The sequence below is a fragment of the Schistocerca piceifrons genome, chromosome 3 (genome assembly GCF_021461385.2).
Source record: "Schistocerca piceifrons isolate TAMUIC-IGC-003096 chromosome 3, iqSchPice1.1, whole genome shotgun sequence".
NCBI classification, from domain to species: Eukaryota; Metazoa; Arthropoda; class Insecta; order Orthoptera; family Acrididae; genus Schistocerca; species Schistocerca piceifrons.
Window position 1 is genome coordinate 373,398,321 of NC_060140.1, and position 25,138 is coordinate 373,423,458.

General features: G+C 38.1%; 1 protein-coding gene across 3 annotated transcripts in view; it reads left to right on the forward strand.

Moving 5' to 3' along the window:
- Positions 1-25,138, forward strand: part of LOC124787822 (DNA mismatch repair protein Msh3-like) — a 344,981-nt gene that overhangs the window by 149,495 nt on the left and 170,348 nt on the right. For all 3 annotated transcript variants that reach the window (XM_047254753.1, XM_047254755.1, XM_047254754.1), the window contains one exon: positions 18,286-18,460. In XM_047254753.1, coding sequence (XP_047110709.1) covers positions 18,286-18,460 — 175 coding nt within the window. The remainder of the gene's footprint in view (positions 1-18,285; positions 18,461-25,138) is intronic.

A 25,138-nucleotide genomic window follows, 5' to 3' on the forward strand; every position in this document is an offset into this window, starting at 1 on the left:
TTAAGAATGTGTCACAAGAAGCAGCATTGGGCTACTACATTTATCATTATATGTTAATGATGTGTTGATTTTTATCTCCCAGTGCAAATATCATTTATGCGCTGATGACCTTCAGTTATACCCAAGTGCAATCCCAGCAAATCTACTCACACCCATTCAGAACGTAAGTGTGACCTATTTGCTTTATCAGAATAAATGCATCACATAGGTTAGAAACTTAACCAATCTAAAATGCAAGCAATCTTAGTCACTCACAAAAGACTTATTACTCCTCCACCCTTAATCCTAAACAGCACAGAAATCACCTTTTCTTCTTCTGCGAAGAACTGGTGAATAATTCTGGACCATCATGTTGACCAGACTGAACACACAACTGCAGTCTGTGAGATGTTGTCAGCATCACTTCATTCACTGCAGCTTAAAAAGAAACTTGTAGAGTCACTAATACTCTCCAAGGACATTTGTATTTGAGCTTATGTCAGCTGGAACTAGTGATGAATGCTTGTGTGTGATACATTTGTGATGTATGCTATTTCGGCCATATCACTCCTGCCTGTGAACAATTATCATGCCTACTTGCCTGTAAGTGTAGAGATTATCGTACCATGTGTTTGCTGTATCGTCTTCTCAATCATTACACTCCTTCATATTTATTTTCAACCCTTACATTACTGTCTGAACAACACAATAGAAATATTCGTCTAAAAATGTAAAATCCTCATTGTACCACTAAACAACACTTACATGTCCTCTAAATCATTTTCTTTGTAAAGAGCCTGACTTTGGAACAATTTCCTCAAAATATTATGGAAATTAAAATTGTTTCAAACTAGAAAATGTAGCTAATGGCCCCACCTTTTATCACAGTAACTATCTCTTCTTGTAGCTCACTCTCATCAACCCTTGCTCCCCCACCATTTTTTCCTCCCCTTGTCCACAGTTGTCTTTTGGAATTATTTCTTTCCCAGCAACCATTGTCACTTTCATTTCAGTCCTCGCCTCTTTCATTTAATCTTCCAGTTCTTCTAATACCAGACAAGGCTTCAGGAGTGCTAAACTAATTAATAACTTATCATTCTTAATGCCTCCATTATTATTATTATTATTATTATTATTATTATTGCTGTTTTTATTGTTGAAATATTTTTAAAAAATAATGATATATCTAAAAACAAAGATGATGTGACTTACCAAATGAAAGTGCTGGCAGGTCGACAGACGCACAAAGAAACAGGCCTGGTCTGCTTGTGTCTGTATATGTGTGGATGGATATGTGTGTGTGTGTGTGCGCGAGTGTATACCCGTCCTTTTTTCCCCCTAAGGTAAGTCTTTCCGCTCCCGGGATTGGAATGACTCCTTACCCTCTCCCTTAAAACCCACATCCTTTCGTCTTTTCCCTCTCCTTCCCTCTTTCCTGATGAGGCAACAGTTTGTTGCGAAAGCTTGAATTTTGTGTGTATGTTTGTGTTTGTTTGTGTGTCTGTCGACCTGCCAGCACTTTCATTTGGTAAGTCACATCATCTTTGTTTTTAGATATATATTTCCTACGTGGAATGTTTCCCTCTATTATAACCATATTTTTGAATAATGAATATTATTGAGGGTTTTGTAATAACTAATTAATATTATTCTTAATTCCTCCATTATTTTATAATTGTTATCAGTGTTATTATTGTTATTAGTATTATTGCCAATGGGAAAAGAAATTCCGCCTTTTGCAAGACACACAAAGGTGTCTTGCAGAAGGCGGAATTCCTCTTCCATTTTGTAGCAAGCACAGACATAACAAGAAGAACTGCAACACCACAAGATGATTATTATTGCCAATTTTTATTTTTATCAGTAATGCAAATTATAATTTTTGTGATTGTTATGTAATATTTTTTTGTATGTGTTGCTCCTGGTCAGAAGTAAGAGTTGGCCTTAAGGCCTTAATCTGGTCAGACAGAGTAAATAAGTAAAAAATAAATAAATAATTCATGTAACACTTAACATATCTGTACCAGTGATTACATGATGTGCAGAGAAGCAGATCATGTCAACTGAGTGTTACGACTCTTAAGTCATCAATGATAGTAAATAATTCATTAACTGTACTTCTCAATCTTTGCAATTTTTGCATTGCAATGATGCAATAATGATAGCTAACATTTTACACTACCAAAATATTATTAGTTGAAATAAAATTTATGGTGATTGCCAAAAATTTTCAGCTGACAGTTGTTACGCTAGAATAATCCTATTTATTTTCTTTCTTAAACTGTAAGTTTTTTTTCAACCCTAGCCTCTCTGAAAACTTGGTTTCTTTCAGTCCTCCCTACCTTAAAAAAGATACTTTTTTGACATTTGTAACCACTTGTATTTTACCACGCATAGCAGCATGTCCTCCTCTACCCACTCAGGTTTCTTGCTGTTGACCCAGCCAGTTTACTCTTCCTTTTCCAGTAGAGCTGAAAGGTATGTGTAGTATAATACTATGCACTTACAGAATCAACAGGAACCACACTAATGGGGGGCCCTGCAGCTGGCATAAGGAGCTATTCCAACTCCAAATTCTCTCTGTGCAGAAGATTTCAAATGAAGTAGATCATGTCAGATCAGAACAGATACATTTTACATTTACCACAAAGCTGTCAGAAGTCCTAGCCCTTTTTTCTGTTACATGTTGTCACTTCCTATCACTTATTACCCTTCCCTCGCTTTAGCATGTTGGACAATTCTTAGCCATATCTAATTCAGTGTAAAGAACATCTACTTGCCTCTCTAGTACCACTGTCTTCCTATCTCTATTGCACATCCTGTATAATCACTGAAGAGCCTCAGGTACTTTCTGCGTATCCACACCAGTACTGTCGTCCCAATGGGAAAAGAAACTACAGATTCCATCACGCCTTACCCCAGAGCTAACAATCCTCCAGGAATTCAGGCACTTTTCACTTATGGAAAATGATGATTTGATAATAATCAGTTAATCAAATCACTGAGGAATGGAAATATGGGTTTACAAAAATTTAATGTAAATAAACTACTTCAAATTTGTTCAATCAAATTGTACACTAACCTCCAGAAACGTGAACTAAATAAGTGAATGTATAAGCACTACTTCATAATGCTGCAAATAAAAAACTGAACTAGACTATCTCTGTTTACTATGCCAAAACATTAACAAAAATACAACTAAAACCTGGCTTTACATACTTATCACATTTATTCAATTACTAAACTATTAAGAGTGTGTGTGTGTGTGTGTGTGTGTGTGTGTGTGTGTGTGTGTGTGTGTGTAGGGTAGGCCAAAAGTCATGAAGGGGTCATAAATGTGAATAATTTTTTTATTTATTCTTTCCTTCTTTCATTTAATTTTAGATATTCTGTACACAAGTGTAAGCGATCTCGCATTCTTGGCCTTTAAAAAAGTCTGTGAAAGATAAATAAAACAGTTATTCACAGTTATAACCTATTAATGATTTTTGGCTCACCATATTATTATTATTATTATTATTACTGTTGAAAATGTTTAAAATGCTGTGGAACAGATCGACACACGTGTGTTAGGATTGCAATTGAAATGGACTCACAGGCAGTCCACTTGCCTCTCTCAAGTCATCCATCACATGTGGCTATGTGATGTGGATGGTGTCCTTCACAGTCGCCCACAGAAAGAGGTCTAACAGAATTACATTGGGAGATCTGGGTGGTAACTTTTCTGTGTTAGCCTGTCCATCTCTCAACAAATGTTTCATGCTGGAATGGTGTTGAGGCTGTGCACTATCTTGTTGAGAAAAACCATCTTCATCTTGGTACAGGTCATGAACATCTGGTATAATTTGTTTGTGCAGCGTGGTAATGTACTTAACATCTGTCATTGTTCCTTCAAAAAGAATGGCCCTACAAGTCCTCTGACAGACATACCACACCAACTAATAACCCAGGATGATTAAAAGCTTGGTATTTCATAATACGGGGATTGTCTCTTTCCCAGTACACGCAGTTATGGCAGTTGATTTTTCCATTTAATTTAAATGTTGCCTCACCAGCCTGAACAATGACATCAGTCAGCTGTTCATTAACACAAATTCATTCATGAAGTTTGAGGCGCCTATTTGGAGGGTCATCATTTATCTTAGGAAACAACCTGGAAATATAGTGTTTCAATTTTTTTTTTGCTTTAAAATGTGCTGAACACTACTTGATTTGCTTATGCCTGCTTCATGCACAACTTGCCATATGGACTTCTTCGGGGAATTTTTGAAAGGTTTTGCCACTGTGTCCGACCCTCTTTCATGTGCAACTGATTTCTTCCTGCCACACCATTCCTTCTTCAGATCATGCACACTTTCTTCCTTCTTAAATTTCTTGCATAGTTTTGTTATTGTTATACATGACATTGGTGCAGTATCAAACTCTGCCCACAATTATCTGTGCACTTCTTTCATGTTTTCAAATTTACAATAACACTTTAAAATCCACTTTCTTTGTTTTAGGGCAAGTTTCCGGCCATCTTGTTATTTACATGTAGTTACTGGCAACTGGAAATTAAACAAAACAAAAACAAATGAATGGCTACACACACTCTAATGTTTTTCGGATTACACGGGGCAGTGTGGTATTGAGATGCAATACTCAAACGTCTCTCGCAGTTGACTTACTTATTGTGTGCAGCCGATTCTCTTCTCTGGGTAATCAGCTACGTCGATCTCATAAAAGCTTCTTCTCCAACGACAATAGTGGATTACAGGAGTTTATTAAGCTACTTCTCTATTCTTGAAATAATTTGTGTACTTGTGGAACACTTTCAGATTGTCCTTGGTATATTTTCATCTCTCAACATAAAACAACATTTGCTCTTTTTCACATAAGTAAGTGAACTCTGACAAGCCAGCTGGTGACTTTAAACTTCAGACTTGATAAAACACAAGTTCAATATCATAGTAACAATCCAATAATTTATGGACATCACGTGGGTCCTGCCTCATGCAGAGCTAAGACGTGGGGGGGGGGGGGGGGGGGGAGTCTCTAGTCTCAAGTGAGTCCAATACATGAATGTGCATAGAAATCTATATTCAGTTGTTCATTAGTCTTTTTTGCAATCGACACAGACACTAACACATCAAAGAATACTACATAATTATGCCTTGTGTTTTCATCATATCTTCTGTGGCGCTGGCGGCAAACACTTGTTGCTGTCAGTGACTTGCCCCTCTTACACTCTTCTAATAACGAACTTTCGACTTGCACATAGAAACAGGTGGAGTGGTAGAAACATTCTCACTCTCCTGCACTCGTACCTAAAATATCAGGTGTTCGAGACAGTTGAAGGCCGGGTGTTTCTAGAGTTTACACCGAAATTCTCGCGGTACTACATATCCCTCCCCTTAATTCAGACACATGATATTTTATACATATTCATTATGTACAATAATATCCCACAACATAATTCTTTATCTTTTAACAGTACATCTCTTTCTACTAATAACTGTGCGTATTTTATCACAATTATAAAACTTGAACCTTTCAATCCATGTTGGAGTTATCTCTTTTCAATCTCCAAAAATTCGTGAGTACCAAATTTTTGTTTGCTATTCCTCTTCCAATCATAAATTGCAGGTGTACGTAACTTGTGAATGCTCTGCTGCTTTGTTCTTATTTCCCGTATTACTTTTCCTAAGGATGTACTTATTCATTACTTCTCGTAATCTTGAGGAACTCTGGGTAGAATAAAAGTGTTCCCTTCTTCTGACACTTGTAAATCTAAAATGTAAAAAATGCTAGTGCTGCATAGATTTCAAACCTAACAGACTCATCCCTTTAAATGTGTGACTTCTGTCATGATGCGGCCCTTTTTCCCTTTAGGAACAGTACCTATATCTCTCATGGGTTGATCCTAGGAGTACCCTTTCTCCTTCCGTTTTGCTAGGTATGCCCCTTCCTTATTCTTATTCTCCTATGGTACAGGTCAATCCCCTTCTTGGTGTCCCTGTCTGCGTATTATAGGTCAGCCTTTCATAGGTCTGCCTATCTGCCTATTTCTCATCCAATAAATGTCGAGTACGCCCTCCATATCCTTCTTGAGTAGGCCTCCTGGTTCATCGCCCTAGCATACATCTTTATGAATACTACTCTTAAATATTCTCTGGTGACATTACGACTCTACTTTATACCTGAACTCCACTTTCCTATACCCCCCTAACACCCTAGAGTCCTCTTTCACTCCTCACTCCTACTATATAGACAGATGTCATGCCCACACATAGTAGATAAAAAAAAAAATTGTGATGCAGAACTGTCACATATCAACAATGTAATATGTGCATCTATTCAGATGTACATATATCTTTATTCCCTTACATCCCTTGGCAGTTCTGACATCACTTCAGGTTTCTAATTCATAATTCTCCTGTTTGTGTTTAAGTATATCTTTGTGTGTATGTGGATTTGTGTTTGTGTATCCTGATTCTTCAGCCTACTTATACGAAACAAGTTGAAGGTTATTGGAACCCACGGAAAACAAGAAGGACTTCAGCGATAGAAGTATATGCATATGGAAAGAGAAAGATAGACTGGTACTCAGATGAGAAGTAAGAAAGGAAAAAGTAGAAGTGGTTGCTAAGATCACAGAAGGGAAAGAAGATTGCCCCAAAGACAGGAAAACCCTTTCTACCCCCCTTCCGCAGGATCCCTACTTTGCCAGTACTTGAGTGAAAAGCCAGAGGAGGTATGATGTTAAATGTCTCCTACAGAACAGACATTCTCACCTTCACCTTTGAAGCCCCCAAAGAAAAATCTTAGCAACACCTATGGAATGGCAAATGGTGAAGAATCAGTTACACTTGTCTGCGAGGGATGTCTGAAAGGTGGAGTGTGTGATTAGTGTTGGTCATGCTTGTACTTACACTACCCACCCCTTCCAAAAGTGATACAAACCCTCCCATTTACATTATATCTCACAAAGGGTAAAAATTATATATCCTGTTATCACAATTACGTAATGATTCATATAAAATTCCATATTCTATTAATCTAATATTACTTGATTCCTCTTCAAGAGGATGCTGAGATTCAAGACCACCACTGACTAGAGTGTAGTGTGAAGGTGACATAAATACTTATCGGGCTCTAACAAGTACTGATAACACAGACTGTCCTGGATGTAATTGCAGATATATCCAATCGGAATTCAGCTGCTTCTAAGGAGCATATTATGAAATCAGTAATAAGTGCTTCAGTCCTGACTTGATATAACAATAAAATTTATCAAGTTGATGACATAATGTGGAACAGAAGCCCACGTAACCGATCTGACACCACGAATAGTGATATGATCAAGTATTGCTATTGCTACAAGAAGCAGTATGGCCTTGATATCAATGGCTTGCAGTAGCCATTGCTTTACAGCCAAGTAAAGACAAGGATGTAGAAGCAAGAGAAACTGATCAACTTATATGTCTCTCTCTAAATTTGGATAATAGGATAGTATAAGAATTCAAGAATAGATTACAGAATAATTTAAGATTTGAAGGGCATTCAGTGTACAAAAAATAGTACAGAATAAACACCAAAAACAACTAGGTATCTGATGGTCATCACTTTGCCTGTTAACACAGAATGTTAATTTTCCCTGGGAGACAGATGTGACTCAGCCTGTATCCCATGGATCTGATATTAACCTCACTTGAGCAAGTACAAACCAGTACTTCTCATTAAATTTTTTGTAAAAGTCTCCCAACAACAAAACAATCACCACTTTACTATGAAACACATTATTAGGTAAAGTTATTCTATTTTCTACTTTGTCATGGACAAGTTTGAATTCTTCACACAAATCATCCATAACCTTGTTAGTATAATTAGGTTTGGAAAAAGCAACCGTTGAAAATGTTTCTGGAGATTATACTCTCGGTAACTTCTCAATCTTTAATAAGTTCAAATGGTTTCGCCAAACTACTTAAATTTCTAATGTCAAAGTTGGCCATTTTTCCTTTAAAACTTCGTCCTATATTATCTACTCGCGAACAAACAATGCGTGTAGTAACACCTGGGATATGGAATAATCGACATTACTTCCTTAGATCATTCTGTCCTCTCTTTCAAAGTATTCACTTCCTGTCCTATGGAATTAAATTTAACATTACGTACGTTTTCACAAAATTTTAATTTTTCACTAAATTCAGATTCTACATTATTATATTTATCTTCAATGTCAAATTCTAATTTTTTTAGTTAAATCATGAAGTTGCTCCTCCTGTCTCTTGTTAAATTCAGTGAATAGTTGATTAACATGAGTATTCAAAGAACTAGTGAGTTCACTCTTTAAATCTAACTTCAGATATTCTACGTTATTATTTAAAGAGTGAAATTCAGTCTTTAATAAAACTATATTTGCTGCTTGACTGTTCAAGGTTTCACTTTGAGCATCTAATTTTTCACTTAGAGTGGTTGAATCAGCCTTCTAGTCATCCAGCATAGCACTTTGGTCATCTAATCTAGCATTTAACTGAGCCTTTCATGTTTTCAAATTTACAATATGTTATATCCTAGCCAGTAATGCCAACCGAGCCCACTGCCAAAAGGTTGGCAGCATCAAAGTCCGGACGCCGTCCGCATAAGCAGCGCCAGCGATACAGGAAATCGCCGCAAGTATGCGCGCGTCACCGCTGGCTTCTGGCTTCTTAAGCGCTGGAGTCGCGAGCGCTAGGACAGTTCTGCATTCACCGCTCAGTTGTATACTCGCCTCCGAATTGTGTACTTGGTAGTCAGTTGTGTGTTCATCGCAGCAGAGTTGTTGTTTGTCGTCAGCCGACACTGACCTAGCCGCGCCGACTCGAACTAGACAGATTTCTGTAGACACCAAGTTCACTATTGTGTTTCTGTATCTTCATCAATAAAGATAAGTACCGACTTTTATTTAATCAGAGTGTTTGGGTTTTCATCTTTCTGTTCACTGTTCCAGCGGACCGGTCGGCCCGCTATTAAAAGTGTGGCGGTGACTTCGTAAGCCATTTCTACAGCCAAGTGTTTGTCGCTACGAACACCGCCACAAAACAATAATACTTTAAAATCCACTTTCTTTGTTTTAGGGCAAGTTTCCAGCCGTCTTGTTATTTACATGTGATTACTGCCAACTGAAAATTAAACAAAACAGAAACAAATGAATGGCTACACACACTCTAATGTTTTTCGGATTACACGAGACAGTGTGGTACTGAGGTGCAATACTCAAACGTCTCTCGCAGTTGACTTACGTCTTGTGTGCAGCCAGTTCTCTTCTCTGGGTAATCAGCTACATCGATCTCCCAAAAGCTTCTTCTCCAAAGACTGTAGTGGATTACAGGAATTTATTAAGCTATTTCTCTATTCTTGAAATAATTTGTGTGTTCGTGGAACACTTTCATTTCATTCTTGGTATATTTTCATCTCTCAACACAAAGCAACATTTACTATTTTCCACATAAGTCAGTAAACTCTGACAAGCCAACTGGTGTCTTTAAACATCAGACTTGATAATACACAAGTTCAATGTTGTTGTTGTTGTTGTTGTTGTTGTTGTTGTGGTCTTCAGTCCTGAGACTGGTTTGATGCAGCTCTCCATGCTACTCTATCCTGTGCAAGCTTCTTCATCTCCCAGTACCTACTGCAACCTACATCCTTCTGAATCTGTTTAGCGTATTCATCTCTTGGTCTTCCTCTGCGATTTTTACCCTCCATGCTGCCCTCCAATACTAAATCGGTGATCCTTTGATGCCTCAGAGCATGTCCTGCCAACCTATCCCTTCTTCTAGTTAAGTTGTGCCACAAATTTCTCTTCTCCCCAATCCTATTCAGTACCTCCTCATTAGTTACGTGATCTACCCATCTAATCTCCAGCATTCTTCTGTAGCACCACATTTTGAAAGCTTCTATTCTCTTCTTGTCCAAACTATTTATCATCCATGTTTCACTTCCATACATGGCTACACTCCATGCAAATACTTTCAGAAATGACTTCCTGACACTTAAATCAATACTTGATGTTAACAAATTTTTCTTCTTCAGAAATGCTTTCCTTGCCATCGCCAGTCTACATTTGATATTCTCTCTACTTTGACCATAATCAGTTATTTTGCTCCCCAAATAGCAAAACTTAACTACTGCTGAGTTCCTAATCTAGTTCCCTCAGCATCACCTGATTTAATTCAACTGCATTCCATTATCCTTGTTTTGCTTTTGTTGATGTTCATCTTATATCCTCCTTTAAAGACACTGTCCATTCCGTTCAGCTGCTCTTCCAGGTCCTTTGCTGTCTCTGACAGAATTACAATGTCATCGGCGAATCTCAAAGTTTTTATTTCTTCTCCATGGATTTTAATACCTACTCTGAATTTTTCTTTTGTTTCCTTCACTGCTTGCTCAATATACAGATTGAATAACATTGGGGATAGGCTACAACCGTGTCTCACTCCCTTCCCAACCACTGCTTCCCTTTCGTGCCCCTCGACTCTTATAACTGCCATCTGGTTTCTGTACAAATTGTAAATAGCCTTTCGCTCCCTGTATTTTACCCCTGCCACCTTCAGAATGTGAAAGAGAGTATTCCGGTCAACATTGTCAAAAGCTTTCTCTAAGTCTACAAATGCTAGAAATGTAGGTTTGCCTTTCCTTAATCTAGCTTCTAAGATAAGTCGTAGGGTCAGTATTGCCTTACATGTTCCTACGGAATCCAAACTGATCTTCCCCGAGGTCAGCTTCTACCAGTTTTTCCATTCGTCTGTAGAGAATATGCGTTAGTATTTTGCATCCGTGACTTATTAAACTGATTGTTCGGTAATTTTCACATCTGTCAGCACCCGCTTTCTTTGGGATCGGAATTATTATATTCTTCTTGAAGTCTGAGGGTATTTCGCCTGTCTCATACATCTTGCTCACCAGATGGTAGAGTTTTGTCAGGACTGGCTCTCCCAAGGCCGTCAGTAGTTCTAATGGAGTGTTGTCTACTCCCGGGGCCTTGTTTCGACTCAGGTCTTTCAGTGCTCTGTCAAACTCTTCACGCAGTATCATATCTCCCATTTCACCTTCATCTACATCCTCTTCCATTTCCATAGTATTGTCCTCAAGTACAAATCAATATCATAGTAATAATCCAGTAATTTATGGACATCACATGCGTCCTGCCTCTTGCAGAACTAAGATGTGAAAAAAAAAGTCTCTAGTCTCAAGCAAGTCGAATACATGAATGTGCATATTCAATTGTTCATTAGTCATTTTTGCAATCAGCACAGACACTAACACATCAAAGAATACTACATAATTATTCCTTGTGTTTTCACCTTATCTTCTGTGGCGCTGGCGGCAAACAATTGTCATCGCCAGTGACTCGCCCCTCTTAGTGTCTTCTAATAACGGACTTCCAACCTGCAAATAGAAACAGGTGGATCGGTAGAAACATTCTCACTCTCCCACACTCGTACCTCAAATATTGGGTGTTCGATACAGTTGAAGGCCGAGTGTTTCTAGAATTTTCACCGAAATTCTAGAGGCACTACAACACAAGTCACAGGAGTACCAAATAATCACAACTAGATCAGGTTATCATTACTACCTCCTCAATTATCAAAGCTCAAACAGTGTTAATCTCTTTGTGGAACAGCCGTGTAATTTATACTGAACTAACTTAACATGATCAGCAGAATCTCAGTTGAATCGCATGATGATCAAAGAACCAATAGTGTTGAGAATAGCAGTCCATCTGTCATCTTTCTGGGCAGGTAATCCCATCCTTTGGTTTGTGCAAATAAAAGTAAAGGAAACTTTGGCTGTGCAAGAATAATAGATGACTTAACTAAGTTCACACTTATAGTAAGCCAGCTCAACCAATTATTTGCTGCTGAGGTGCAAGACATAATTATTGCGCCACCGGAAATCGACTCGTACACCAAGTTCAAGTCACGATTGATATCACAAGTGGCCACTTTTTAGCAGTCATTTGCTGCCACAGATAAATGCCATAATTGTCCCACAGACTGGCATGCTGTTGGACGCCATGGCACAGCTGGCCAATTGAATGCAAAAAGCAATTGCGCCCGCACAGCTCAGTGCAGTCACGGTATGGGACAAGAGTGCAACCACTGCAACAACAATAGCAGGGGCTGACCATGACCCACTCGCAGCAAACTGTGTTGAACTGTTGTGCACCCAGGTCAGTGCACTGTTGTCAGCAATGGAAATGTTAAAAGTGTAGAACTTCTATTGATGCCACAGATCCACAAAGTGATGCACAGATGTGCTGGTGCTGCTGCCAGTTTGGTGATCATGCAAAGAAGTTTTCATCACATGCTCTCACCCAAATGCAAGTGGTAGCTGGTAGAAGGCAGAACCAATTGCTAGACATACGCCAAGCGCCTATTTGTAACGGACAGAGATCCTGGCATGAAATTCTGAATAGATACTGGATCAGATATGAACATCCTGACTCCGACATCCATGCATTGTTGCTGACCATCAAATGCCTTCTGTCTGCCTGCTGTTAACAACTCTTCAGTCATGATGTACAGTGCTCAGCAAACGGAGCCCAACTTTGGACTGTGCCACCCGTACACGTGGGACTTCATTATTGCGGTGGTTACTGAGGTGATTGTTGGAGCAGGCCTCCTGGCACAGCACTGTCGACTACTTCCAGACGTTGTGAATGCTCACTTGGTGTTACTGGCTTAGTGGTCACCAGTTTCTACTGCAGCACAACAGTTCACAGCACCAAGTTGTTGCATGCTTCTGGGGGTGAGTAAGTAGAGTTGTTGAGCAGCTACCCGACTTTGACCAGTTTCTCTGGTGCTCCTAAGTGCATACCCCATGGCACAGTGCTCCACATAAAGACAACAGTGGACCCCCTGTGGAATGTCAGCCAAGACATTTGACTCCAGACTGCTCAGCAGTAATGAAGGCCAAATTTGATTCTGTGATATGTGAAGACATGATGTGCCTGTCTAAAAGCCTGTGGTCCTCAGCATTATGTTTTGCTGCCAAATAAAACTGGAGCCTATTGCCCAGGAATTGACTGTCATGCACTTAACTTGTGAACGGTGCCTGAGAGATAACCTGTACCACTTGCAGGCGATTATAATTATGCTCTACATGGTGTGACTGTATTCACTGTCCTGGACTGGGTGAAGGCATATACTCAGAAACTGATAGCCATGGAAGACATACCCACTACAGTAGAGCCTAAAAAAAAAAAGGTTGCAATGATCTACTTTCTTTTTTTTACTGACATGATAAATAGATAAATAACAAAAATATCATTGCAAAAGATAGATAGGGAGAGTACAACTCAGTGACAAAGTAGACAACAATGCAATCAACACCAACGATTAGCTCGCTGCCCTGTTGCACGAACATCTGTTGTCAGTATGGCACAAAATATCCCAAGTGCTGCTGGCTGCTACCAATCAAAACTGGGGAGTTCATACGCTGCTGTAGTTCCCAGTATGTGTACTGTACAGTGTTGTGTGTCGTTTTGTTTCTTGACTGTGTGTTCCGTTGTACACCTTACAAAGATGAATGCTGTAACAAAAAAGAGGAAATTTGTGCCTTTGCATCTAAAATTAGAAGCACTAAGGTGACTTGACAAAGGAGAAACAATAAAAAAACTTGCTTTCGAATATGGTGTCAGTGAAGTTACTGCTGGTGACTGGCGAAGAAACCGACTTAAACTGGAACAGTTTTCTTCACAGAAATGCTCACACGAATCTCTCAGTTGAAGAAGTATACTCGTAAAGAAGTCAGACTTCAAAAAAACAAGAGGGGCATCGTTCATGTGGTTTACCCAACAGAGACAGAAGGGTGCTCCGATTTCTGGCCCAATCTTGCTAGAAAAAGCTTTGTTTTTCAGAAACCAGCTGCAGGAAGGAGATGACAATTTCGCCACTAGTGTGGGCTGGATCGACAAGTGGAAGAAGAGGTATGGAGTGCGTCAACTAGACGTATGTGGAGAAAAACTCTCCGGTGACGCTCAGGTCATTTCAAAATTTATTGTCGAGTTTAAAAAAATCATAACGAAAATTTGTCTATTGAACAAATATATAACTGTGACGAAACTGGACTAAATTTTAAAATGTTACCAGCGAGAGCACTTGCTTCTTGTGAAGATAAAAAATGCTCCTGGGCCCAAAAAAAGCAAAGAGCAGCTCACAGTTATGGCAGCTTCAAATGCAACTGGAGACCACAAACTAAAACTAGTTGTGATTGGGAAGTCTGTCAAGCCAAGAGCATTCAAGAATGTATCCATCTTAGCTCTTCTGGTTGTCTATACACATCAGAATAATGCCTGGATGAGTCAGGAAATCTTCAAGAACTGGTTTTTTAACTCGTTTGTACCTGACTGAAAGAATTTTTTAAAAAGAAAGGGGACTGCCATGCAAAGCAATTTTGCTCATGGATAATGTGTCCTCACATCCAAGTGCAGAAGAACTGCAGTGCGATTGTATCTGTGCCTTGTTCTTTCCACCAAATGCTACCTGTTTCATTCAGCCCATGGATCAGAGCATTCTGGAATGTCTAAAAAAAGAAAAGTATCGATGGTGATTGCTACAGTCAATCCTGCATTCCGAAGACAACGAAAGCATTGTAGGAACTTTGAAGAAAGTGACTTTGAAGGACGTCGTGTACTGGATTAGCAAATCTTGGAGTGAAAGAAAGTCAGACACAATTTCTAAGTCATGGAGGAAAATTCCACAGGAAAGTATGCCCGACAGAGAAACTGAAGATTTAGTAGATGAGGACGATCAACCATTGTGTAATTTAATCAGAAGATTGCCAGAGTGTGAAGAGGCAGAAGAGGTGGAAGTAGGCGAGTGGTTAAATTCAGATGAACAGTTGTGAGTGACAGACTCTTCTATAGTTGACATGGTTAACATTCCATCGTAGTGTGAGAGTGACGAGGATGACGAGGCAGAGGCTGCACCGATGATGAGTCACACCGATGGCTACGCTGCTCTCGAGGCCACCATATGCTACATGGAACAACAGTCTGAGACGACACCAACTGACCTACTGCTTCTGAGACTGTGGCGTGACATTTCCATGAGGAATCATTGCAGCTTCACCAAACAAAAGACACTTCACTATTACTTGTCCAAATAAATAATTATTGTTATTCCGCCAATGCAAATGCATGTGTAAATACTTTTATTTTAATAAAGTCCATATTTTGACCTGCATTACTTACAATATCATAATATTTCTTTTTCCCATTTAAATTTCGATATTCCGAGTTTTCTATAGTTTGAGGTGGTTCCGGTCTCGTTCACCTCGAACTATCGAGACTGTACTGTACTGCCATAATCACATCTTTTGGTTTATATGAGAGAATGTTTATGACATTTGGCATATGCAGTGCAGCTCAAACGTGGCAGAGATTTATAGATTTCATTCTTCAAGGAATACTGTTATGCTTTGCATACCTCGACAATGTCCTGGTGTTCTCTGCCAATGTGGAACAATATATTCAGCATGTGCATTAGGTATTCAGATGACTAGAACAGTATGTAGCCATACTGAAAATAGCCAAGTGTGTTTTTGGGCAGCCAGAAGTGATGTTTCTTGGTCATAAGATCTCAGCTGTGGGCTTGTTTCCTCTGACTGAGGAGGTAGAAGCAATACCACAGCTAGCAAGGCCCAAGGCTGTAAAGAAGAACATGACTGACTCAGTGCTTTTATCCCACCTGAAGCTTGCTACATCACTAACTACTGTCGTGGATGCAAGCCAACCAACCATTGGTGTGGCACTCCAACAATGGGTGGATAATAACTGGCAGCCACTGATGTGTTACTCGCACAAATGTCACCTTCACAAAGGAAATGGAGTACATGTGGCCATGAGCTTCTGCCCATGTACCAGGCGGTTAGCTATTTTCGTCCACAAGTTGAAGTGCAAGTCTTTACAAATTATGTGGATCACAAGCCCTTGACATTTACATCATGATGGAACAGTGCAGACTATTCACCCTGGAAATTTAATCATCTTGAATTTGTGGCCCAGTTCACAACAGACATTAGACAAGTATCTGGAATTAATAATGTCATTTCAGACTGTCTGCTATGGGTCAGCAGTTTCTCGAGTCCAATAGATTTTTTTGCACTTGCGCAAGTGCAACGGGAAGCCAAGGAGTTCAGTGTGAATGACAACAACCTAACATCAGCACTGACATTGCAGCTCATGGACATACCAGGAGAAGATACACATCTGTACTGTGATGTCTTTTGTGATCGATCTCATCCTTTCCTGCCAACAACATTCAGAAAGCAAGCTCTTAACAACATCCATGAGTTGTGCCATCTAGGAGTGCATCCAACCTTTCATCTAGTGTCTCAGAATTTTGTTTGCCTGGACAAGCAGAAAGACTATTGGGAATGAGTCAGATCATGTCTCGAGTGTCAATGGTGCAAGATTAACTGCCTTGTCCAAGCCGCAACTGATGACTTCCCAGATACCACCAGTCACTTTCCCCATGTATAATTGGATGTTGTTGGACTGATTTCTCCACTGAACAGGGAGAGGTACTTATTAATGATGACTGACCATTATACCCATTGGCCTGAAGCAGTACTGGTTGATAATGTCACAGTCGAGACATAAGCTTTCGCCTTTACTTTGACATGGTTGATGAGGTTTGGATGTCTGCTGCATATCACCTCAGATGTTAGTTTGAATCAGAATGGTTTGCTTAGAGGCCTAAGGTTTGTTGTTACACTCACAATAAGACCACTTGCTACCACAAGGCAAGCAACACGATGATCAAATGCTGATTTTGTGTTTATACCCACAATAAGACCACTTGCTACCACACAGAAAGCAGTGGGATGATCAAATGCTGGCATAATTGTTTGAAGCCAGTGCCATTATGCCACGAAGATACCTGGTCATCAACACTACCAGTGGTACTACTGAGCTTGTGAACAACATTCAAGTATGACATCAGTTCATAATTGGTAGAATTGGGTTATGGTGAGACATTACACCTCCCTCGTGATTTTGTCAGCACAGATGTAATAGAGATAGCCACGTAAGATAAGCCAGATTTTTTGCATCACATGAGAGAGTATGTTTCCAGGACCCACCCTCCAGAAGCTTTGTGGCATGACACACTGCCTTCCTTCATTTACCAGTATCTCGAGCATTGTACACATGTTATTCTCTGCATGGAAGGCATTAACTGCCACTACAAGCCCCATATTCTGGCCCATATAAAGTTTCTAAAGACTTACACAAACAAATGAAATTATAGTGAACAGCAAGGCTATAATTGTCTGACTAGAATATATCTTCCACACCAATGACAGTGGCTCAATGGAGGCGTCTGCCCACCTCGGATGGAGATGCTATGTTGCAAGTGCCACCATTGCAGCATCTGCCTCCCAATGCAGTTGCTCCTCCAATGTCGATGACTCATTCTGGCCTCCAGGTGTACTTCTCGGTGGGATTCCTTGATGGCGACACTCTACTTCTGCCTGGGGGGATGATGTAGCAGTCTACATGTCAGCCACCACAAGCTAATGCGAATTTCAGTGTAGTGTAGTTTACAGTACAGTGCAGTGTTCTTAGCAAGTGAATCACAGCTTTCTCAGCAGTTCCATGCCCCAGGGGTGCTGATTTTTTAAATCTTTTTTTATATTTTCTGTGTGTGCTGTATATTCTTTGTTTTTGTGAACTGGTAATTTATGCTCCCTGCCAACAATCTTTTACCTAGTTTTACCAAATTGTAGCCTGTAATCAACTCCTTTTTATAACAAGGATCAGAGTTCCGAATTATGCCATTTCTGTCCTCTCCATTTAGCATGCCGTCTGGTGTGTATTACTATAGTCACTATAAAAACATCAAGTTAAAGTCAGGCAGCCGAAGTAGAGGTGAACCTGACCATCCTCCTAAACATAATATTTGTCTATTAGCTGATAGCGACCAGCAAACAGTGAAATGTTCAAATGACAGTTTTAAATCTATATTACAAACCTCAAAAGGCACTGTGATTTTCTGACCTGTTATGTGCAGCTATGTGGCACAACTTATTCATCCACAGAGAAAAGATTGCATGTCCTCAATTTTGTGCTTATTTTTTCATCCAGAAATTTCCATTTTTTAACATCTTTCTATATGGTATACAGTACTGAAATTCCACTGATTATTTTGAAAGTCTCCTTATTTTCATGTAAAGAAGAAAAAGGTAGTTATTGAGACAAAAAAGGAAAATTGGTTTGTATTATATTAACAGAAATAGAACACTGAAATTCTCCTTAACCTTTAATTTTTATGGAAATTACAGATTACTGGAACAATGGCTGTCACAACCTTCCCGTGATATTTCAGAACTCCTGAGGCGGCAGGATGCCGTGCAGGAGTTGATCAACCCTAACTGCAGAGTTACTCCTCTACTAGGTGACATTCTAAAAGGCCTTCCAGATCTAGATAGAGGACTTACAAATGTAGCTTATCACAGAGTGAGTATACATTTGGAACATATTGTTATTTACGTAACTGTTCTAAGATGATGTTAAAAGCACAGACTATTAAATTTTTTCTTAAAATGAAAGATGAAACTATTTAAAACAGAACTAATAACTCAGCTTCAGGTCTGATGAATCATCAAAGCCATTGAAGAACAGGAGAAGTGGGTAGACAATTACATATTTTCTACGACAAAATGTGACAATCATTGGGGTATTTAGCCATTGTCAACAGCCAACATCTTTTCATAATTCATGATAAAACGTAATTACCTGATCTGCCAAGGAGTGTTGTTCCCAGAAAAAGAGATAATTATTCCATTAAATTTGTAGTATGAAACAGCAATGCAGATATAGTGGAAATATACAATGGGCAGTTATAAAGTTTTAATTATCACCTTGAGAAAAAAAAGTTATGTAATAATTTTTTGTTTATTTATAAGAATATGCAAACAGTCCTACAGTGCAGTGAAATCCCTGAGCTACAGTACTGTAGCATATGAGTAGAGGAACCACAGCGGAATGGTGGAGTCCATTGATAATGTGGAGTATCGTGCAATAATTTGTTTTATACATTTTAGGGGGAATGATACTGCAGTGATCAGTGCTGAGTTTGTGCAAGAGTAAAGCAACAGTAAACAGTCTTATGACACAGTGATTACATGATGGTGACACTTTTGGTGTGGAGAAACAAGTCTGAATGATAAAGAACAAAATAACAGACCATCTCTCTGCGAAAAAATGGGAATTACAAGAGAATTGAAGGCTCTTCTGCTTGAAGATCAGTGAATCAAAGTCAGGGCAGTAGTGGAAAAGAGAATGTCAGTCATGGATCAGTTTTCGACATCTTACATGTCATTTTCATCATCAAACTAGTTGCTACCCGCTGGGCTCTGCAGCTGCTCACACTAATTCAAAAGCCCTCTCAATCAGACCACCAGTGGAAATGTAAATCTTGTGGCTGTGTCAGGCCAGTTCAGATGACTTCTTTAGCCACCTGATCACCATGGGTATGTCACTGTGACCCTGAGACAAAAGAGCAAAGTAAGCAATGTAAACACATAGATACACCACGGCCATCGAAGACCCGACCACTATAGGGAAAGGTTGTAAAGAATATCTCATAGCATCACAATGTGAAGTTGAGCATTTTTTGGGAAAGCCATGGTGAGGTGCTTATAGAGTATGCTCGTAAGGGCAAATCTCCACAAAAGTATACCACCACACTCACCTGAAGGGGCTACAGGAGGCTGTTCAGAAGAAATGTCACAGGAAGTTGTTCAAGGGCATGCTTTTGTTCCACAACAGTGCCACAGCTTATTCTGCACAAGAACAGTCACAAAAGCTGCTTCTCTGAGCCACCAAATTTTACTGAACAGCCAAATGCAGACTTCGGCAATCAAGTTCTTTGCTAGGTCATCCATTATTGGGAAAAACATACTGCATTGAAGGGTGAACATCTAGTGGAGGACTAAAACCATAACCACGTTTCATGGTCACAGCATGACTTTTTCCAGGCAATAATAAAAATTTTTATGACTATCCTTCATATGTAATAATGGCATAAACATCATAGCTTCTACAGTCCCTCATATGTTAATTTAGTCACAGTTTTGTGTGATAATAAAAAAAAACACAGAAAACCATTATTAATATCAAGCTACTGTGTTCTAAAAATGAGGTAAGCTGCATCAAAATTTGCACACAAGAAATGGCATGCACTAAAATTAAAAAGAAAAAAATTTCTTTGTGAGCAAGTGAGCAACATAATTAAAAATGTGATGTGTTTGAATAATACTACTAATGGATTTGAGGTATGAGTACAGTTAGGAAACAGCTCCTTTTTGTACAGAAAATCTATAGTTCAGAAACTTCCATCATTCAAAGTTGTAAGACTGACAAAAGAAAAAAAAAAGAATTATTGAAACCATGAGTTACATTGTTGCCAGCTAATTTTACATGCATCAACAATAAACTGTCAAAATTAAAACATTTTTGATGTATTGTAACTGTTCACTCTGTGTGTGTGTGTGTGTGTGTGTGTGTGTGTGTGTGTGTGTGTGTGTGTGTGTGTGTGTGTGTGTTAGATCATTCATTAACAGGCAGCTAAATTGGGCACTAGGATATTCGAGACATTATGTACAGAAATGTAAAGAAAAAATTAATACACTAGGGTATTTGTTAAAGATTCAGTTACAGTTTCAAAGGTAGGTATAAGTTTATACTAGACTGAGCTTAATATAGAATTCAACTACATAAGATTGATTGTAGTGAATGTTGTAATTGTAGGCTTATAGAAGCAAATATATATTTAGAAAAAGTTTTGTCCATGATGAGGAATCTTATAAATCTAACACAAGTGTCATAATCCATATTGTTTTTAGTATAGAAATAACAAACACAGACCAATACATCTCAAGGGCTTTTATTAGATTAGAAATTAGATTATATTTGATTTTTTGTTCCAATAGCTCCATAGTGGGGAGATCATCCAGGGTGCAGAACGTGTCAGAAAGACTAGAAGAAACAATAAATATTTACAAAGAAAAGCAAATATGCTAATGTACCTTCCACAGATCCCAAGTGAAATGGTCCTTGTGGATGTGGAATAAAATGAATGTAAACAGCAACCTTAATGTATTTTTAATTAAAAGGTAATAAATAATTTGTCACAAAATATGCATATGTTCAATAAACTGAACTGCACATGATAAGTGTTAGGCTGTTGTAACCATGCATCATATAATAAAAAAATCATTTTATATCAATTATTTACAATGATCACATTACTGTACTGAATTTGTACAGAAGTCAGATTGTACAAATACTCACATTATTTGATATTATTAGTTACATATACACACCTGTGGGTTTTACTAGGAAGTTCCTTAGTGCAATAAAAGTACTTGGTCACCAATATATCCTTCAGCTTCCTTTTAAATGGAAATTTATTAGTAGTTACACTTTTTGTGGCTGCTACCGAGTTATTGACAGTGAGTGTTCCTGAATAGTGGACACCTTTCTGAACTGAAGTTACATCTTCGTGAAGATTATTCTTATTTCTGTTATTGATTCCATGAACTGAACTGTTATTTTGAAAAACTGATATATATTTAATGATAGATGTAATTAAGAAATATCTTTATTGGGAAGCAGTAGTCAGTATCCATAGTTCTCACTAAACAAGCATCTGACAGATCCTAGAGAGTACACCACAAGCAATTCTGATTACATGTTTTTGGACCAGGAAAACTTGAGCTTGTCTTGATGGGCTTACCAAGAAATAATCCCATATAACATTGTGGAAAATGTCTGACAACATTCGCACTGCAAATATAGATTGTTTAGGCACTTAAACAGTTCTGTGGTTTGCTTCTTCCAGTTGAATTTGTTACGCAGTTCTGCGATATACTCCTTCCAGTTGAATTGTTATCAGCCTTTAGTGCCAAGAATTTAACACTGACATATATCTGTTTGTCATCAAATTTTAGGCGTATAATGTTTATAAAACTCTTAAAAGTTCTAAACTTATCTCTCTCTCTCTCTCTCTCTCTCTCTCTCTCTCTCTCTCTCTCTCCCCCTCCCACCATATGAAATTACTTCCCATTTAGATGATGCCTGATAGCTTAATACCTGTCTCTTGCATAGTGACGACCTTCATTTTTTGTCATAAATATGGGATTTGAACCATTTTGTAGCATTTCCAGCATTTCCTGTTACACTTTAATATTCTGATTTACTTGAAAGGATATAGTGATTTACATAGTTAAATGCCTTTGACAAATCATGTAATGTACCAGTAGCCTGTAATTTATTGCCTAATAAATTAAGTATATTCTTTCTGTAGTTTAAGAAATCCAAACTGTGACTATGACAATATATTATTTGCTGTCAGATGGTTAAGAAACTGATTATACATTTTTTCCAAAATTTTCAAGGATGTTGGAAAATTGAAATGGGATGGAATTTTGATGGTATTTCTTTATCTCCTTCCTTAGACAATGGCTTAACTTCTGCATATTGAACAATTGAAGAAATATTCCACTGATAATGTTTTAAGGCTGTTAAATTTGTATTGCATGACTCCTCCCCTTCTCAAATACTGATTATTTAGATAACATTATTACTAATTTCCCACAAGGTATGCACAGACTCCATCTTTAAGACAAATCTAATGAACTGTGTTCCAAAGAAGGTGGAGTCTGACAGGTATAAATAATATGAACTATCAATTTATAGTCATGGTTGCAAAAACTAATATGAATTGTTTGCAGATTAGGGTAGCTAATTGCTCAAAAATGGTCATTGATATTACATTTATGGAAAGGCCTAATGAACAAAATTATGTTACAGAACCAAAAGTTAGTTGATTCTACCTGAAATGCAATTCCTTATGTTAAGTGCTAATACTGATCAGGATACAAAACCTGCATTTGGAAGCTTACTAAGGAAAAGCATTATTTGATGCAAGTGAAAATTACTATTTTTCTTTATTGATTTTTTAATCCTACATGTATAATACATGGGAGAGGTCTTTTAGTCTCCTTAGCATACGTGCCACCTTTGGAATGATTTATTAATCTTTGATCTGAGCTGCACATTATATTTGCAAGTACTGACAACAATTAACAGTTTTGCACTCCTAAGCTCAGTGTTGAAAAGCCAGAAATACTACAAAAGCTACAATTGAGTAAATTTGGTTTAGGTTAAGATAAGTTCAGGTATTTTTATCCCTTACTTGCAGCATGGGTCCTATGTTATCTGTTATAACCAAAAGAACATCATGTGAAGTCAGCACAAGTGATCAGAGTTTTGAATCAATCTTTCCTGAACAACTTGATGGTGGAGCTCTTTCTGATCATAAAGGTGACAGTGATTCAGACATTGAGGGTCCCCATGATGATGAATCCATGTCTTCTGGCTTTCCAAATGGAGAAGGACTACAGAACTGCTGTTTTCTTTATTGACTGTGGTGGAACCTAGTGGAGTACTGTGCTACAATGCAGCAGAATTTGAGTATAGAAAATCATGAAAATTCCACATGATCCTGGACAGGTTGTGTGACTATTACGCTAAGAATTCATGGGACTGCTTCATCAAAAAAAAAAAAAATCTTAGAAGAAGTTATGCATTTTACTACTGCAGAAGGTAGACACATTAGTACTATCAAGGAAAAAAATGGCAGAATATTGTGTCTGCCTAGGTGAATACATCTTTTGTCCATTGATCAAACAAGGGAAACTGATGTTGCTTCTGCTACAGTGAAGACACTACCAAAGGCATTAAGAGAAGCCTCTACAAGTATGTTAACGGATAATGCTTTCACAAGAGTCCTTTTATTTGAAGAAATATTGTGGGAAATGGTTACAGCAGGTGGAAATTTGAGGGGGGGGGGGATTCTACCAAAAATGAAGGTTTTCAAGTCCAGATAAGTTTTATCATCACTTTTTTTTAAGACAGTGTAACATTTGTAAGTTATATGCACAAAAAAGTGTTGTCCTGTTCAGTTCTCTACACTACAGTGTCACAGTAGATGAAAGACATAAAAAGAAGCTGGAGGTGGTTTTATTCAATAATAAAACTGAATAAGGAGTTTATTATCTTGACCAGAAGGCACATGGATACAAATGAAAGTGATGGTCAAAAAGATACCCATTGGACACATGTACAAACATAATGAATAATCTGTTTATTTTCACAGCAACATGACAACTACCAGGAAGGCAGAACCAATAAAAGGAAATTTTCAGTGACGGATTAGGACAAGAAATGGTATGTTCTCATATGGAGAAGAGAGTCAACAATCTACACCTCCAAAAAAATATTTTACAAGCCATGCCACATGTGACATGTGGAGCTGCTCATCAATAGTCAAAAGATTCTGGGAGCTGACAAAAAAAAAAGTTTCATGTGCTCACATTGATTAGACAGAAAAATAGTCAAATGAGGAAAAAAAGAAATTGCAAATACATACCATAATAATTTGCAAAATGTTTTTTTTTTCTTTTCCTTTTTTTCCCCAATGACTTGGACTTCAGGTGTAAGCCAAGTTACATTTAAAGTTTGTTGTTTAATCTCAGAAGATACTTAACATAACTTACCATATTGTACTTCATTACTAAAGTGAAGGTCACATATTACAATAAATACTTTCCTATACATTATGTGTTACCAAACACATTGTAATTTGATAATTTCATGTAACAGGAATCATTTGTGGCATGACTTCAAGAATGTTGTACAGAGGCCTGTTCAAGGAACTTGACATATTTGCTACTGCTTTCCAGTGTATTTATTCCGTAATGAAATTTGTCTTACTTAATATATCTCATTTTCAAGCTAACAGACAAGTTCATGGAATCAATAATAAAAATGAGAATAAGCTGCTTAAAGATTTTTGGAGACTTACTTTGATCCAGAAACTTGTCCATTATTCAAGAACACACATTTTCAATAACTTACTAGCAGGCATAAAAAGTTTAACTACTTATAAAGTTCAGTTTCAGAGCAGCCTAAAGAACTTATTGAACACCAACTTTTCCTACTCCACTAATGAATTTCTTAGTAGAATCAGTTGATGTTTATTATTGTTATTGCTGTTGTCTTCAGTGCAGAGATTGGTTTGATGCAGCTGTCCATGCTACTCTATCCAGTGCAATCCTCTTCATCTCC